The sequence below is a fragment of the Aquarana catesbeiana genome, linkage group LG01 (genome assembly GCF_042186555.1).
Source record: "Aquarana catesbeiana isolate 2022-GZ linkage group LG01, ASM4218655v1, whole genome shotgun sequence".
Taxonomy (NCBI): domain Eukaryota; kingdom Metazoa; phylum Chordata; class Amphibia; order Anura; family Ranidae; genus Aquarana; species Aquarana catesbeiana.
In genome coordinates this window covers 766,258,097-766,277,475 of record NC_133324.1, presented here as the reverse complement: position 1 = coordinate 766,277,475, position 19,379 = coordinate 766,258,097, and the positions used below count along the sequence as shown (strand labels likewise).

Here is a 19,379-nt window from a genome sequence, read left to right as displayed (position 1 = left end):
TGTCCTGCATCCTTCCCAGCTGCCAGCAGAGTCACCCAATGCGCTGTGAAACTTAGGTAACGTCCCTGTCAATGCCTGCTGGACCATGAGTCAGTGGTAATATGCACCTTACCGCTGACCGCCCTGTCCAGCGAGGCATGGACATTGCCTTCCACATGCCGGTAGAGAGCCGGAATCGCCTTCCATGAGAAAAAGTGGCGTTTGGGTACCTGCCACTGAGGAACCGCACATTCCACAAACTCACGGAAGGGGGCAGAGTCTACCAACTGAAAAGGCAGCAGTTGAAGTGCTAGCAATTTTGCCAAGCTAGCATTCAACCGCTGGGCATGTGGATGGCTGGGAGCAAACTTCTTTCGGCGGTGCAGCAGCTGGGGCAGGGAAATTTGCCTGGTACAATCTGACGTCGGTGTACCAAAAGCAGATTGCCCACAAGTACTTGGCTGTGACACACCTAATTCTACAACTTTATTCCTCTCAGTGCAGGTCTCAGAGAGGACTGAAGGTATAGTGGGGTTGGAGATCTCAGCTGATGAGGAGCAAGGAGAGGTCCTCTTTGTTCTTTGGTGTGGGTCTTTTAGATACGCTTGCCAACGAACTGCATGGCAGGTCAACATATGTCTGGTCAAGCATGTGGTACCCAAGCGGGAGATGTTTTGGCCACGCGAAATACACTTGAGACATATGTTGCAAATAGCAGCGGTGCGATCTGATGCACTCGTCTCAAAAAAGGCCCACACCAAAGAACTTTTTGAATAACGCGCAGAGACTGCAGCGCCCTGCACATGTGGAGCTTTGGGGTGTGATGCAGTCAGTGTGCTGCCCTTAGGCTGGCCCCTGGAGGGCATCCTGCCTCGTTGGTGATGTGCCGCCTCCTCCTCCTCTCTCCTATCAGGCACCCACGTTGAGTCAGTGACCTCATCATCCCCTCCCTCCTCATCACTGGAGCAAACCTGGCAGTATGCTGCAGCAGGGGGAGCATGACTGCCAGATTGCTGTCCTTCTTGGGCACCCCCTCTGTCCATGCTCATGTTACTGCCTTCATCGAGCTCAGTATCATCATCAGAGCCTTCCAAACGCTGGGCATCCTCCTGGAGCATGTACCCAACACTGTGGTCAAACAGTTCGAGGGACACCTCAGGAGGACATGGTGGGGCTAGGCAAGGAGTCACTGATGACATTGAGCCGAGGGAAGAGGCCGCTGCTTTGCCAGACAAAGTACCCTGAGCATGGGTGAGAGGGGATGAGGAGGATGAGGACAGCTTGGTCATCCACTCGACCAAGTCTTCCGCATGTTGCGGCTCAACACGGCCAGCTGCCGAAAAAAGGCCAAGCGTGTCCCACGGCCACGTGCCGATGAGGATGCACCGTCTCCACGACCAGCACTAGACACAGAGCCTGCTTGCCCTCTTTCATTGGCTTGTGACTGTCTGCCTCTCCTTCTTGGATATATATATATATATATATATATATATATATATATATATATATACTGATACTGTAGCAGCTAGCAAAATCAGCTGCCTGCCTGTAGTATGAGAACACCACCAACCTTCTACAGGTAGCTTTAGGTGAACACTGTGCAGAGATCGCAAAAAAATAACTTGTAGGTTTAGCTGAACACTGTGAGGAGGACGCACCACACTAACTTGTAGTTTTAGCTGAACACTGTGAGCAGGACGCACTGCACTAACTTGTAGCTTTAGATGAACACTGTGCAGAGGTCTCACTACACTAACTTGTAGTTTTAGCTGAACACTGTGAGCAGGACGCACTGCACTAACTTGTAGCTTTAGATGAACACTGTGCAGAGGTCTCACTACACTAACTTGTAGTTTTAGCTGAACACTGTGAGCAGGACGCACTACACTAACTTGTAGCTTTAGATGAACACTGTGCAGAGCTCGCAAAAAAATAACTTGTAGGATTAGCTGAACACTGTGCGGAGGTCTCACTACACTAACTTGTAGTTTTAGCTGAACACTGTGAGCAAGACGCACTGCACTAACTTGTAGCTTTAGATGAACACTGTGCAGAGGTCTCACTACACTAACTTGTAGTTTTAGCTGAACACTGTGAGCAGGACGCACTGCACTAACTTGTAGCTTTAGATGAACACTGTGCAGAGGTCTCACTACACTAACTTGTAGTTTTAGCTGAACACTGTGAGCAGGACGCACTACACTAACTTGTAGCTTTAGATGAACACTGTGCAGAGCTCGCAAAAAAATAACTTGTAGGTTTAGCTGAACACTGTGAGGAGGACGCACCATAATAACTTGTAGTTTTAGCTGAACACTGTGAGCAGGACGCACTGCACTAACTTATAGCTTTAGATGAACACTGTGCAGAGGTCTCACTACACTAACTTGTAGTTTTAGCTGAACACTGTGAGCAGGACGCACTGCACTAACTTGTAGCTTTAGATGAACACTGTGCAGAGGTCTCACTACACTAACTTGTAGTTTTAGCTGAACACTGTGAGCAGGACGCACTGCACTAACTTTTAGCTTTAGATGAACACTGTGCAGAGGTCTCACTTCACTAACTTGTAGTTTTAGCTGAACACTGTGAGCAGGACGCACTACACTAACTTGTAGCTTTAGATGAACACTGTGCAGAGCTCGCAAAAAAATAACTTGTAGGTTTAGCTGAACACTGTGAGGAGGACGCACCACACTAACTTGTAGTTTTAGCTGAACACTGTGAGCAGGACGCACTGCACTAACTTATAGCTTTAGATGAACACTGTGCAGAGGTCTCACTACACTAACTTGTAGTTTTAGCTGAACACTGTGAGCAGGACGCACTGCACTAACTTGTAGCTTTAGATAAACACTGTGCAGAGGTCTCACTACATTAACTTGTAGTTTTAGCTGAACACTGTGAGCAGGACGCACTGCACTAACTTGTAGCTTTAGATGAACACTGTGCAGGGGTCTCACTACACTAACTTGTAGTTTTAGCTGAACACTGTGAGCAGGACGCACTACACTAACTTGTAGCTTTAGATGAACACTGTGCAGAGCTCGCAAGAAAATAACTTGTAGGTTTAGCTGAACACTGTGAGGAGGACGCACCACACTAACTTGTAGTTTTAGCTGAACACTGTGAGCAGGACGCACTGCACTAACTTATAGCTTTAGATGAACACTGTGCAGAGGTCTCACTACACTAACTTGTAGTTTTAGCTGAACACTGTGAGCAGGACGCACTGCACTAACTTGTAGCTTTAGATGAACACTGTGCAGAGGTCTCACTACACTAACTTGTAGTTTTAGCTGAACACTGTGAGCAGGACGCACTGCACTAACTTTTAGCTTTAGATGAACACTGTGCAGAGGTTTCACTTCACTAACTTGTAGTTTTAGCTGAACACTGTGAGCAGGACGCACTACACTAACTTGTAGCTTTAGATGAACACTGTGCAGAGCTCGCAAAAAAATAACTTGTAGGTTTAGCTGAACACTGTGAGGAGGACGCACCACACTAACTTGTAGTTTTAGCTGAACACTGTGAGCAGGACGCACTGCACTAACTTATAGCTTTAGATGAACACTGTGCAGAGGTCTCACTACACTAACTTGTAGTTTTAGCTGAACACTGTGAGCAGGACGCACTGCACTAACTTGTAGCTTTAGATGAACACTGTGCAGAGGTCTCACTACACTAACTTGTAGTTTTAGCTGAACACTGTGAGCAGGACGCACTGCACTAACTTATAGCTTTAGATGAACACTGTGCAGGGGTCTCACTACACTAACTTGTAGTTTTAGCTGAACACTGTGAGCAGGACGCACTACACTAACTTGTAGCTTTAGATGAACACTGTGCAGAGCTCGCAAGAAAATAACTTGTAGTTTTAGCTGAACACTGTGAGGAGGACGCACCACACTAACTTGTAGTTTTAGCTGAACACTGTGAGCAGGAAGCACTACACTAACTGTAAATAGTCTAGCTGCCTGACTGTGGTACTAAAAGGATCAAAAGAACACCAGCAATTTTCTTCAGGTAGCTGTAAATACTGTAACAAGACAAGCCTGCCTGTCAGTAAGAAGATAACAGGAACGGATCTAGCTAAACTGAATACAGTGTGTATATATATATATATATATATATATATATATATATATATATATATATATGTAACACCTGGGATGCATATATATATACACACAATACACTGTAAGTGCAGCTAACTCACTGATTGTCCTGCCTAATCTAGCTAACTCAAATGAAATGACACTGTCTCTCTGTCTATCTATCTCTCTCTCAACGCCGGAACACACACTACACAGGGCCGCCGTGCAGGCGGCCTTATATAGTGTAGGGCGTGTTCTAAACCCCCTGAGCCATAATTGGCCAAAGCCACCCTGGCTTTGGCCAATTACAGCTCTCCCTACCGACGGCTCTGTGATTGGCCAAGCATGCGGGTCATAGTGCATGCTTGGCCAATCATCAGCCAGCAATGCACTGCGATGCCGCAGTGAATTATGGGCCGTGACGCGCCACACGAATTTGGTGCGAATGGCCCATAACGTTCGGAATTCGTCGAACGACCGAACAGCCAATGTTCGAGTCGAACATGGGTTCGACTCGAACACGAAGCTCATCCCTAGTGGCTAGTTTCTGCTGGTGAGAGAAAAGGTCCGGGAGAAAAGATCGGGCAATGGAGTAATTGAAATTTTGGGGCCCTTGCGGAAAGGTACGTGAAATAGTGAGGATAGTAGGCCAAAGACCCTTGACCACAATCCTAAAAGATGGGGCAAGACCACCATGTATGCAATTCATCTCCTCCCTGACCACAACCCCAGAAGCATCCATCATTGCATGATGGGTTTGACTTGATGATACGGGCTGGGACCCAGTACCAGCGTAGTAGAACAGTTATAGGCTGCCTCTAACGTGGCAGTGTTAAAAGAGCACTTTGCTATGCTGGACCAGGCCTTACTCCAGTCTGCAAGATCTATGGGGGACAGGTCACGTTCCCAGTTAAGCACATAGGAAAGGGTAGTGGAAGTGCCGCCGCCGGTTAGTAAGGAGTAGATTGTAGAGATGGTGCCGCGAGTGCCTGGGCAATGCTGGAAGGTGTGCTCAAAGGCAGTCATTTGATATGAAAAGGAGCCAGGATGCCGAAGTTAAGTTATCCAGTGTTGCAGCTGAATATAACGAAGAGTTCGGCTGGCGGAGCTTCATGGGTCTCTTGTATTGAGGACCACATGGGGAAAGCGCGGGTACCAAGAAAGTGACGAACCAGTGAGAACCCATGGGCAGGCCACCATGAGAAAATGTGTTCCGAGCCAGGTGGGAACATAGGGTTATTCAAGAGGGGGAGTAGCGGCAGGAATGGAGACATAAGTTTGCCCGAGTACCGTATCAAGTCCCATAATTTCAGACTGTGTATCATGAGGGGGCTGACAGAAGGAGATCCCATTTTAGGGGGTAACCACAGTAGGCCAGAGATAGGGACCAGTGCCCAGTTAGGCACCTCCAGAAGAACCCATAGGGGGATGTCAGACGTCGCATGGAGCATGGAGAGTTGGGAAATTTGAGCTGCCTGATAATATTTTGCAATGTCTGGAATGCCCAGCCCACCCCGTAACCTATGAGCATAGAGAGTAGAGCGGGAAACCTGGAGTAATAAGTATCTCCCGGTTGGGTCTGCTATTTCCTTGGAGCATGCGAATAGGAGGTTGCATCTAAAGGCAATTAGAACCCCTCTCTGCTTCTCTGGGGCGGAAGCCAGATAGAAAGTAGGGAAGAGGAGGAAAACCTGGTCTCTTGCAAGCGCACTACATCAATGCGGCTAGATTTTAGGTGATGAAACACCTTAGACCGTTTTACTAGTGAATTAAAACCAAGGATATTGTGGGGGTAAAACTTCAACGGAGATTGGGCCATTGGGCTCACGTGATGGAGTCCAGCAGCGGTAGCCAAGTTCAGCAGTGTCATGGTTATGCAATAGAGTTTGTCGATCAGCATACCTGTCTCCATGTGTTCATCTCTAGAGACCAGCTGACCCTCACCTGACTGCTTTTGTAACCTCTCCTCTAAGCATGGCCCCACCCCAGGCCCTATCAGGGAACCCTATATTAACCTGTGCACTGCAAGCCAGCAGTGCTGATCAACCATTGTGTGTTAGTCTCTGTGTGTATTTGCTGTGTTTCCTATAGCTGATTCCTGTTACCGACTTTGGCCTGTTCTTAACTATTCCTGTCTGCTCGTGACCCTGACCTTTGGCGTGTTCCCGACCATCCCTGTTTGCCTGTGACCCTGAACCTTGGCGTGTACTCTGTTGTCCTTGTCTGCTAGTCGCCCCGACATTTGGCTACCTCCTTACTATTCCTTGATGTCCTGGGCTGCTGTTTCCTCTCCATCCTCCTGTAGCCTACCGTGAGCGTGAGCTGGGAGACCCTGGGGGCCGCGACCTGGAGCCAGTTGCAGCCCAGTCCATCCTCACCACTAGAGGCTCTGGTGAACACCAACTGGCTCTTAGACTCCACGCCCTGGGGAATCTATGCTCTAACTCACTGAGGGATCCGTGTTGGTGCTCCAGGGGACCTGCCTTCCTGAACCACCCCGAGTTCCATCTGCAGCAGTCAGCCTTAAGGTCCACTATCATAGCGGTGCACTCCTGACCCCAACGGGGTGCATCTGTCACCTGGATACAGGTGACCTGACAGTTTGATCAGCCATGGACCTGGCTGATGTGACGCTACCCGCAGATTATCCGTTGCAGGGCTTAGTTCGCAGACTTGAGACCCAGGAATCGCATCAGACCCAGGTGATGCGATTCCTTCAGGATTTGGCATCCCGTTTTGAACAGGTTCAGGCCTCATTAGGATCCCCGGTTAAACAACCTCAACCGCTATCTGCTGCTGCACCTATCGCACCAGTCGCAGCCACACATTCATTACATCTGCCAGCTCCGGCCCGTTTCTCTGGGGACTCCAAGGCCTGCAGGGGGTTCCTTAGTCAGTGCACAATTCATTTTGAGCTTCAGCCCCAAAACTTCCTGTCCGATCAGGCAAAGGTAGCCTATATTATATCCCTCCTGTCCGGCGAGGCGGTAGCCTGGGCTGTGCCTCTGTGGGATCTAAATGATCCTGTGGTTTCTAGCCTGTCTGATTTCTTGAAATTTTTTCGGAATATCTTTGAGGAACCGGGTCGTGTCTCCTCAGCGGCCAGTGCCCTTTTACATCTCTGTCAAGAGTCCGCTTCTGGGACAGTATGCTCTTCATTTTCGTACTTTGACTGCTGAGCTGAATTGGAATAATGAGGCCCTAGTTGTAACCTTTTTACATGGCCTCTCTGATAGAGTGAAGGATGAATTGGCAGGAAGATCTCTCCCTGCTGATCTGGATGGTGTAATCACCTTGTGTAACCAGATCGATATTCGCTTTCAGGAGAGGGCCCTGGAAAAAAGACGCCAGCACTCCCCGTTCTTTAGGCAGCCTGAGATCCATGTCCCTTCTCTTCATTCCGAGGAGCACCTCCTGCCTGCTGAGGAACCTATGCAGCAGGGCCGGACCAAGTTATCTCCCGAAGAATGCACTAGGCGCAGAACTCTGGGCCTGTGCCTCTACTCTGGCGTCAAAGGTCATTTTCGTGATACTTTTTCTCTTCGTCCAGAAAAACGATCGGGGCTAATACATCTGGAGGGTGGAGTATTAGACCCTGAAGTATCATCTTCACCTTCTCATCTTCTTCTTTCTGTGTTCCTTCATGTCGGAGCTTCCTCTCGCTTTGGTCTCGCCACATCTGGATTCCGGAGCCACTGGCAATTTCATGGACTGGGAAACTGTGTCTTCCATGAGACTTACCCTTTTGCCCCTTACAACGCCATTGGTGGTCTTGGCGATTGATGGCACTGTTCTTCCAGGGGGCCCTATCCACTTCCAGACCCTCCCTGTTAGGATGTCGGTAGGGACACTCCACCAGGAGTGGATATCCTTCCTTGTTTTACCTAAGGCTTCGTCTCCTATCATATTAGGTCTTCCTTGGTTACGGCTCCATTCTCCACATGTTGACTGGACTGCTGGACAGATCTTGACTTGGGGTTCCTCCTGTTCCTTCTCCTGCCTTCTCAAGATTACCCCAAAAGAGAATCCTCCTGTTGCCACCATCCCAGTATCTTCTGCTCTTCCCACTGCGTATAGCGATTTCTGGAATGTCTCCTGCATTAGTCGTCCTGAGGCACTCTCTGGGTCGTGTGGCACTCTGGATGAGGAGCCTACCTGTAAACCTGAGCTGATCAGTCACTCCAGTTTGCATGGCCATTTCCCTTTGCCTGTCCCTGGACCCCCTTGGACACACACCCAGGCTGACTCATCCACCAGTTCCACAGTCGCTACACCCTGCGATGCAATTCTGGTGGTCGCTGCACCTGGCAATGCTGTTCAGTTGGCCTCTGCACCAGTCCAGCCTATGCCCAGTGAGCTTCCTGCTTCTTGTTCTGGACCTTCAGTAACCTGGCCTCACTCTACTGCTACTATGTCCGTTCAAACCTGTTTAAGAGGCTCAATCCATCCTTTGGATAGACTGCCTCATTCGGCCAGCTGGGGTTTTCAATCTTTTGTTCAGGGCTCTCTGCATTCTGTTTGTGTTCCAGCTATCCAGCTTAACTCTTGTGGCACATCACCTTTTAACCAACCTGACCTCAGGGATCCACTGACCTCTACCCAGTCTGATGGTCCTGTGTTGGATGTCCAGCACATCTTTAAGGGTCTGGGGGACCCTGCTCAGACTTCTGATGGTCTTCTCATGCCCTTACCCATTTCTAAAAAGCCTTTAGTCCTCAATAAGTCCTTTCGTCCTCTCCTTACCTCGGTTCCGGCCTCTGAGGATAATCTAAAGTACGAGGTTAGTCAAGTTTTGGATTCCCGGCTCCGTAAAGGCATTCTTCAGTACCTCGTACATTGGAAAGGGTTTGGTCCTGAGGAGAGGTCTTGGATCACTGCATCTGAGGTCTTTGCTCTTCGTCTATTGAGGAGGTTCCATCTGGAGTTTCCCTTTAAGCCTGGGCACAGGCGGGGGAGGGGGAGGTCTTAAGAGGGGGGTACTGTCATGGTTGTGCAATAGAGTTTGTCGATCAGCATACCTGTCTCCATGTGTTCATCTCTAGAGACCAGCTGACCCTCACCTGACTGCTTTTGTAACCTCTCCTCTAAGCAAGGCCCCACCCCAGGCCCTATCAGGGAACCCTATATTAACCTGTGCACTGCAAGCCAGCAGTGCTGATCAACCATTGTATGTTAGCCTCTGTGTGTACTTGCTGTGTTTCCTATATCTGATTCCTGTTACCGACTTTGGCCTGTTCTTAACTATTCCTGTCTGCTCGTGACCCTGACCTTTGGCGTGTTCCCGACCATCCCTGTTTGCCTGTGACCCTGAACCTTGGCGTGTACTCTGTTGTCCTTGTCTGCTAGTCGCCCTGACATTTGGCTACCTCCTTACTATTCCTTGCTGTCCTGGGCTGCTGTTTCCTCTCCATCCTCCTGTAACCTACCGTGAGCGTGAGCTGGGAGACCCTGGGGGCCGCGACCTGGAGCCAGTTGCAGCCCAGTCCATCCTTACCACTAGAGGCTCTGGTGAACACCAACTGGCTCTTAGACTCCGCGCCCTGGGGAATCTATGCTCTAACTCACTGAGGGATCCGTGTTGGTGCTCCAGGGGACCTGCCTTCCTGAACCACCCCGAGTTCCATCTGCAGCAGTCAGCCTTAGGGTCCACTATCATAGCGGTGCACTCCTGACCCCAATGGGGTGCATCTGTCACCTGGATACAGGTGACCTGACAAGCAGGGACCCTGTCAATGACTTTTGTGGATTTCCAGCTTGAGGGAATGAGAGAAGATAAAGATAGGGGAGAGTGCAAGAAGAGAGACAAGAGGCGGGACGGGGGAGAGACAAAGAAAACCAAAAAAACAGAAAACAGTGAAAACGTACTAAGTATACTACGCTGGGCATGGACCACATCTTAGGTAAGATGTGCAAGGTGGGGGGGCTCGACCGGCTGACACATGGCCATTCTAGGTCATTGTAGCTCACAGCAAAAAGAGGGGGGTTCCTGGGAGAGCGGGGAGAATTAACTGGCTGAGCCAACTATAGAAGAAGCCCAGACTAAAGGGGTAAGGCACACCCCGTTAGACAGGCAATAACAATCAGCCTGAGAATGAGTTACAGTGAGAAACTGCTACTTGAACTTTTAACACAAAATTGTCTTATAGCAGTAATAAAGACATATAGAATAAACAACCCCTGAGATTGAGATCATACAGTTAGGCTAGTCCCCAGCTAGCCGGCCAAGGGGGTCAGCCATAAAGTCCGTCAAGGGGTCTCCTGGAGCCAGCCACCAGGCACAGGCGCCATCAAGAAGCGGGCCCCCAGAGAGACCGAGTAAACTGATAAAAAAACAATTATCAGCCTGAAAATGAGTTACGGCAATTAATGAGTTATGGCAACATAAACATACAGTTCAAAATTCTTAAAACAGTAATAAATAATAGATAAACAACCCTTAAGATGCACATCATATAGTCAGACTTACCCCCAGCCATCCGGCTAAGGGGGTTGGTTATGGGGTTTGTCTTGAAGTCTCTTGGAGCCTGCCACCAGCTGCTATCACTAGCGATGGGTGGGCCCCCGGTGAGTCCGGGTAAAATAAAGGACATAAACATTGCAGGTTGAGACCCAGGTAGGAGCAAGCAGGAGGTAGGGGAGGGAAAGCAAGGGTACAGGAGAGGCAGGGAAGGGGAAATGGGGGGGAGGGGGAGGGAAAGGGAAGGGAAGGGAGGGAGAGGGAAAGGAAGGTAAAGGGAAGGGGAAAGGACATGGCGAGCTCCTGTGTCCCGTGTGCCCTCAGGACCATACGTTCAAAGAGGCGGGGGGGGGAAACCTCACGATTCAGACCAAGCAGAGGTGTTCTTTTTTCTGTGCCTCAGCGTAAGGAATCAGTGGTGTTCACTCAACGTGAAAGTCCAGAGTAAGGATCATGAGGGGGTGGCCTGGGTGGTGAGTGGCAATGAAAGTCAGGTGCCACACGTATGGGGGTGCACTAATAGGTTCGGAAGTTATGGAGCAGCACAGTTGAATTAGACAGGATACGAAAAGAAATGCAAGGGCTCAGAGGTAGTCAGCGAGCTTGATGCTTCAGGGAGTGAGTGGTTAGGTGTAGTAAAGGACAATCACAAACATGGGAGGGGAGGCCGTCATCGAAGCCTGCAACAGCAGGCTGGGTCCAGGCAAGCGGGGGGTAGAGGGGAGCACACATAACCCGACTAAAGTACGGCCGTCAGTGGACTTGTGCAAATAGAAAAAAGTCAAAACCATTATCATATGCAGTGGAAGGAGGGTGTAAAAGGGAAAGAATCTGATCCAACCATCGCTCACGGGGGATGGCGGGCAAAAACCGGGAAGGTCCGGGGGACCAAGAAAAGGAGGAAAAGGATGGGGCTTGCAGTTTCAGAGGTCATCCTGGGTCAGAACCCTGAGAGTTTGCCACAGATAGAGTGGGAGGGGGGGTGCCTTTGTCCCTTAACCGTTTCCCACATGCGACCTGGGAGGCTTGCGGAGGGTTGAGAGGAAGCTGATCTGGCTGGGCTTTGGGCACCTTTACCAGTTGGTAGCAGCTGGAGTGAGTTCAGGACGGACTGTGCTTCATCTGGCGAGGTCAGCGTGTGGCTGTGGCCATTTGTATGAAATGGAGAGCTTGAAGGGGAAATCCCAACAGTACTGAATTTGATGTGACTGCATGGCTGAGGTGTAAGGCTTCATCTGTCTCCTCTTCACGATCAAAGACTTGATAGCGGTACCCCTGAAACGTAAGGTTGGGTTTGTCCCGGGCCGCACACATGACTGTTTCCCTGGTGCGGTAATAGGTAAACCTGATGATAATGTCCCTCGGATTTCTTGGGGTCACGCCCTATTCGAATGCGGTAGAATTCCAGCCTGTCAATCGGGATAGCTGGGACAAGTTCCTGGAACAGGGCCGTGGCAGTGGAGATGAGGTCCACAACCGTCTCAGGGATGCCCCGCGAGCCCTGTTCTCAAAAACTTCCAGGCATAATTAGGCCACATCCATCTTTTTTTTTTATGTCAGAAATGTCCTGTTCGTGGTTCTCCAGGACAGTAGCGGCAGCATCCATCTTGTCCTCCAGGTCATTGGTGCGGGAGCCGGGCTCCCTGATTTCCTTAGTGAGGTGGGTGGCCACCGCCGAGGGTTCTGCCTGCAGCATGATCTTGAAGCGGGAGAGGTCAGCATCCTGCAGTGATGGCTGCTGGAGCGGAGTCGCTGTCGAGTCCTCACTCATCGCGGGAGACTTTTCCAGGTCCTCAGATGCGAGCTGGGAGAAGGGGTCCGGGCTCGAGGCTGGGGCTTCAAAGATGGCGTCCGGCAGAGAGGCCTCATTTAGTGTGCGGTCCGCGGTTTTGAGCTGGATGCTCCTGTGAGCATTGCCCTTCTCTCCATGGGGCGTGCGGCAGCTGCGAGAGTCATCTGGGGGTGGTGAGGGTCGAGGATGCCCTCTTAATATGCTTGCTGAGAGGCCGATGTACCTGGGCGGTGAGGAGCGAGGTTAGAATATGATCATCTTCGTTCACTGCTCATGAGCGCCTCTGGCGTCAGCTGCTTTGTACCTGTACCTCTGTTGTCATATATGGAATTGATCGTTTTTTTACAATAAAGGCATTTAGTTGGAGTACGGCTGTCCAGACATTTATTTCTCACCATTACGTGTGCAGAGCCAGCACCCACAGTCTTCACTTCAAGGAGGGTGTAACTACAAGTCAACCACCTTGAGCGGTAAACTCTTTCCTGTAGCTATGTAAAAAGGTGAGAGATGAAATTAGTGCCCATGTGAAAGGTGTTGCATGAGAAAAACGTAATTTGATGCTATGATCTAAACAGATGGGGATCATACGTGATTTAGAGTGGTTGATTGCACTGAATGGATCCAATATTTCTTGTAAGGCTCAAAGTGAGAGATTCAGGTTGGTCAAGGAGAATAAAACCTCATTCACAGAGACCAAGTGGGGTTTGATGCCTGATAAGAGGGACTAGGGAGGCTAGCTGGCCAGCTAAAAGCTTAGCATATATTTTAGTATCAGAATTTAAGAGAGAGATGGGATGATAGTTAGCTGGTTCATCTGCTTCTTTGCCTGGTTTGGAAATAGTGATGATTAAAGCTTCAAGGGATTCTCCAGGGAGTATTCTAGTACCTTCCAGTGTACTGCAAGTGCAGTTGCTCTAGCTCTAAGGGGAAGCTCTGAAATAAGAGAAATCTGCAGCGCTGATCTAGAAGGATCTAGCTCAGAGTAATAGCACCAATGCACCCTAGTGGTGGTATTAGGCAAAGAGTCCATGACAAGATATATGTTCAAGGATAAGTACGTTTTTGGGAACATGTTACATGTTCCACCCCTGTCACTAATTAAAAAAAAAAAACATGGCCGTGTGGGGTTCCATCAGCCCACCCGGCCACATCATTCATTCACAGAAACTTCAAGTCCTGACAACCTTTGCGCCTGTCAGCTTGTAATTCTCAATGAAATACCATGGCACTTTTGAGCACTCTGGTAGTTCATTGTCTCTTCTTGTCAGTGTGTATCTGTCTGCTTGTACGGGGTACTGGCAAGTCTGCAGGAGTCCTGCATGGCAATGCTTTACAGGCTCCAAGTAAAAAAAAAATATAAATGCACATTTTTTTTAACCTGGAAAAAAAAATGTGTATTTATTTATTTTATAGTGTAGATAGCTGGTGTCCAGCCATCAGAGAGCCTGGTGGATGGGTTGCTACTCAGATTTAGAGTGGAAGTTGCAGGTGCGAGGCCCCAATTATGTAGCTATGTGATTCCATCCTTTAGCTTAAGGACAGGGATTGTTTTGTTTTTTTTTTTAAACGTGATGAGGGGTTTAGTTGGAAAGCCCCATTTTTACAATATTCTCTGATCTCACAGGATTTGGGTGATAGGAGCGAATCCTCTTCTCCGCTGAGCAGTGTGTGTGGAAATATCCATGAACTATCAGCTTACATCAAACACTCTTTATTATGAAAAAAAATGGATGTGCGCTAGCACATCCCTGGGTACTGAGGCTGGAAGATGTTTGGGCCTAAAAACTCTGTGAGCCTGGACTATGATCAAATCTTGTGTATTTTGCATTGGAAGCAGTGCGTGGAACAATTGTTGGCGGTAGGGAAATATTTCAGTTTTAGTAATTGACTCCAGAATTCTCTGGAATTTTGTTATTTCTCCTGGACCTTTCGTCAAGGTCAGCGATCTTATCTTTGAGCTGCTGGATTTCTTCAGCCTGATCAGAGTGTGTGTCTACGAGCGCACTGTGGGCTTTAGTGTACTCTGACATTTGGTTTTCTATATGAGCAGTACGTTCCCCAATGTGATCTACAGTAGTAATAGTTTTTAGTATAGTAATAGTTAATAGTATTAGCATAGGTTCACACTGATGCATTGCAGGAAATCATGAACCCTGTGCGTTTCCCGCACCACATTGAAATCGCATGGCGTTCATACATTCTGCTTTCAATGTTAAATTGACGACACCCTGAAACAGCTAGCAAAATGCACTGCAATTGCCAGAATCGGATCACATGGGTGTTCACACTGCCCCATTCACACAACATACTTAAAAATATTGGAAAAAAAAATGGCTAAGTTTTTTCTCATTAATGTGCAGTTTAAGAAGACCAGCTTCTAAACCTTTAACCTTTTTTGGGACATACAGTGTTAAAATAACAGTTTAACTGTTTAAGTCCTCTTGCAGACTGCTGCTGGAAAATGCTCAGTTTTCAGGTATACAGCATTTTACTGATCTAAAATGCAGCCCATTGTTTTCAACGTGCCTGTACACACTGGCGAGTAAACAAGTGCTGCATGTTGATCAGTAAAAAAAAAAAAAAAAAATTTAAGTCTGCCCAAAAAATGCCAGTCAAATATTCTAATCTAATAAAAGCAGATATGGGGATCATGGGAAAAAGTAGTTTCCCAGAGCACACATCACTAGGCAAGGATGTAAGACACAGCTCTGCTCCTATATCTAGCCCAGTGATTACATCATTTATAGACAAAGAGAAACAGAAGGGTTGCAGAACTACACCATGCTAGGTACTGGACTTTAATGGCATTATATGAGACTAATATTTTATTATAACAATTGTTAAAAATCCATGTGATTTTAAAAAAGCATAGCAATGGAAAATATGATACAATTGCTTTATACCCCTCCTGTCATACCTGTGTACAGAAGACTATGGGTGTTCAGGTAGCTGGATATTCTCAAGGCTCAGACCCATATCATGCCATTAAAGTCCAGTACCTAGCAGGGTGTAGTTCTGCAACCCTTCTGTTTCTCTGAAAATTTTGGATGTAGAATAGGTAGAGGTCTCCCCTTTTCTGACATAAGTTATACTTTTAATTTCTGGGTTTTTAGAAGCAACAGTCATATAAAATGGATTTATGATTTGTGTGTAATGATGCATGCATTTAACTGAAAAACGGTGTGCCGGAGTTCAGCTTTAACAAGTCTTACAACATGTCCAGGTGAAATACATTTGTTAATAAATATTAATTCAGGGTTTCTCAACTCCAGTCCTCAAGGCGCCCCAACAGGTCATGTTTTCAGGATTTCCATTATTTCGCACAGGCGATTTGATCAGTTTCACTGCCTTAGTAATTACCACAGCTGTTTTATCTGAGGGAAATCCTGAAAACATGACCTGTTGGGGCGCCTTGAGGACTGGAGTTGAGAAACACTGTATTAATTAGTGAGATACCTTTCTGGTGTTATGGTCCCTTTAAAAAGTCCCGCACCTAATTTGTGAAAGTTTCATTAAGAGTTTGGACGTGTGCAATGCTCGGTGGTCTAAGAATGCATCAAGGATGGAATATCCACAGCATGAACACTCTGGCTGAACCCCCCCCCCCGCAATGCTTCCACATAATAAATTCATGTAGCTGTTTCCAACTGGTACAAGAATTTGTTGCAGTCACTCACATTTGTCTTGCAGAGGTTTGACACAATTTGAAAGAGTGTCTGTGACGCTACTAATGAATTCCAGGCATTATTTCATGAGAATGGCGTGCGATGCTGCTGGTAAAATGTGGCATCATGACATAACCTTAAAATACATAATCAAAAAAAAATTGTATTTTGATGGTTGCACTCCAGGCTTCAAAGCAGTGGATGCAATTCTTTGTAGTTTAAGAGTTCTGCTGTTCTGGTAAATCTTCTTTTGAAATAAATTAATATAAGTGGCTTCTTAAAGAGGAAGTAAACCCTGATGGGTTTACTTCCTTTTAAGTTCCATGCAGAGTAAAAGCATAATGTGCTAGTATGCATTACATACTAGCACATTATGTGCGACTTACCTGCAAACGAAGCTTGCGCTGTCTCTGCTGGAGGCCGCATCCATCTTTGCCCCTTTTCTTTCCGGGCCGTAGACTCCGGCTCTGTGAGTAACCCGAGTCATGTGACGTCACTCCCACGCATGCGCCAATCACGGCACTCGCTAGTGAAGAAACGGTAGGGATGGCCGTTTCTTCACAGCGCATGCGCCGATGACATCATTGGCGCACTACAAGGTAAATATCTCCTAAACGGCGCACGTTTAGGAGATATTTACTTTACCTATAGGTAAGCTTTATTATAGGCTTACCTATGGGTACAACTTCCCCATGGAGGTTTACAACCACTTTAACTTCACTCATTCCTGCTTTCATTTACACCTGAACCAGGCAAACACCTTTCAAAAAAGATCAAAAATAAAAAAATACAAATACATTTTTTTATCTGATTTAGTATTTTCCATGTCCAAAAGTTGAATGATATATGTAACCTGTTTCTATTTACTATTTCCCTGCAGTGTATCCTTGAAAGAATTGTGTGAAGATGAAAATGACCCAGTTGCCTTGGCATTTGACCAGCTGAATACGATGTATTTTGAGAAATTTAATCCAGTGTAGATAACAGCAATGCCAGCAAGAAAACATTGCAATAAAAAGTTAAACTTGTATCATAACTCTAAAAAAAAACTAGCAAACAAGCCACGCCTAAAAAAATATACCAATTAGCTTTGGATTTGTGAGATGACTATATAGAAAATTATACCATTTTAATTTTTACATTTATGGCTCCTGACTCTTCCAATAGACAACAGTTTGAATTACTCTTCAGATACACACCCAACAAGAGCTTCGTATGTTTCTCGCTTCCTCTCTGGCCCCCATTTTTTGCAGGTTTTCTGTCTCCCTTCTTCTGTTGAAATTTCTCTGCCATGTCGACAAACATTCACAAAGTCTTCTTATGGCCTTTTAAGGGCTTGTAGCCTTGATTCACAAAAGGGCTGTTTTTTTGCAGAGTACAGATACTGCTATCCACTCTCTGTTATACTCCACTGGAGTAGGCACACCACAGCCCACATCTTAAATTGCATTATTAAAATGTGGGCCGTGATCTGGAGCCTACATTGCCCCAATAACTAGAACTTGGTGGTTGACTTTGACAGGCCGCATAACTGGGCTCTCCTCCAGGATTTAAAAAAAACCTCTTCTATTTTTAAAAGTATTGCTCTACAGGCTTAAGCATTCCAAAGCGGATGGAGAGCTAAGCAAATTGCTGCTTTATTAATCAACCCCAAACTACTTGATTGTTTAGAACAGCCTTTCTCGGATAGGGTTCAGCGGAACAGAAGGGTGCAAAGCCAATAGACAGTGGTGGATTGATCTCTAGCCTACATTGATAGCCAATGTAAACAAGAAATGTATTTATTGCCATCCAATGTTTAGGGGAACTTCTTTACAACCACCAGTGTAAGGAGACATTTCTCCAGTGATCACCAAATTAACGGTCCCCTAAACTGACCATGAATGTAAGGAGTCACCACACTGATCACTAATGCATACCTCACAACTTTTTGAGATGGGAATGAGGGACACCTATTAGCAAAAGTATGTGGGCATAGGACACACCCTTTTAAAGGAGAATTATACAAGAAACAATGATTAGTTAAATCCACAAGTGCTTTTTTACCACCGCTCTTCCTTTATATTGGCTTTTGAAATTTACAAAATGCAGCAATTTAGAAATTGGATGAAAGGTTTAGCACTGGGAAACACTTTTTGAAAGATAACAAGTGAATTTTATATACAACTATATAGATCAGACCAAAATGAGGGACAAATGAGGAGGAAAGAGGGACAGAGATTTTGTTCCAAATCAGGGACAGTCCCTCAATAACAGGGACAGTTGGGAGCCAGGCTAATGTAAGGGAGCATTACAATAACTATCAATGTAAGGGGCCACTGCACTGATCACTGATGTCAGGGGGCATTTTTCAGCGGACCACAAGTGTAAGAAGATACAACAATTTTACTGTTTACATTTCTTTTGCGGTCATTGTTACGATTTATTTAATTTATGAATAAAACAATCTACACCTTGCTGATCATGCTAATGTACCCTTAGCTGTAGATATAATAATTTTTAGTAGGGTTTCCTAAAACCTAACAATTTCAAGGGTTCCGAATGATGTAAAAAAAGTTTAAAGAGGTACCCTGGTATGCCCAATGCATCAGCTGCTAACATATTTCCCTTACCTCCTTTATCTAGCCAAAGTTATATTTCTGTAGTTTGATTTGTCTGTAACACTGTGATCATGACTTTGTAAAGTTCTATTGAATATGATTATGCTATATAAATTAGCATCACTATTCTAAACATTTAAATTAAACAAATTATTAAAACATTGGTGTAAAATACACAAATATTACTCTGTACACGAATATCATCACCATTTTATAAGTAAAGTTTACATGTTTACGCAGGTCTTTTGACTGTTCTTTTCTACCTCCTCATGGCTCAGTGTCTAGCCTGCTTAGTACATCCATGTGAGAGCTAACAAACTCATTGACTATTTATACACAGACACTAATTGTGATTTAAGAAGCCACAAATGTGGGAAATTAACCTTTAATTGCCATTTTAACCTGTGTGTGCCACGTTCTGTGTCTGTACCAAGGCCAAACATTCCGGGGTATGTAAACTTTTGATCAGGGTCATTTGGGTAGTTTCTGTTGTGATTATGATTTAAAAAGAGTAAACAGGGGGCGTGACCGGAAGCTGACCTTAATGGACGCTTGATCTCCTAGCTCCAGCAGCCCGCAGCACTAAAGGCAATACCGGGGACGAACTACAACACCCACATGGGCAGATCGCGGACCACATCACAACCCCCTCCAGGAGCCTCCACTGACCTCCGTACCTTCTTCCTGCAGTCAGAACTGTCCCAGAACGGAGGAGACAAGATGGCGCCGGTCACTCAGGTGCATGGAAGCCAGACATCCCCACAGACCCAGCCGCCTCTACTCATC

The 19,379-nt window shown here is 46.6% G+C and overlaps 1 protein-coding gene across 2 annotated transcripts in view; it reads left to right on the top strand.

Annotated features, from left to right (window-relative positions):
* The window catches only part of LOC141113204 (probable ATP-dependent RNA helicase DDX60), a 477,260-nt gene extending 458,432 nt beyond the window's left edge, over positions 1-18,828 (top strand). For both annotated transcript variants that reach the window (XM_073606185.1, XM_073606175.1), the window contains one exon: positions 16,874-18,828. In XM_073606185.1, the coding sequence (XP_073462286.1) occupies positions 16,874-16,973 (100 nt within the window). In that variant the 3' untranslated portion in view covers positions 16,974-18,828. The remainder of the gene's footprint in view (positions 1-16,873) is intronic.
* Positions 18,829-19,379: the final 551 nt, after the last annotated feature.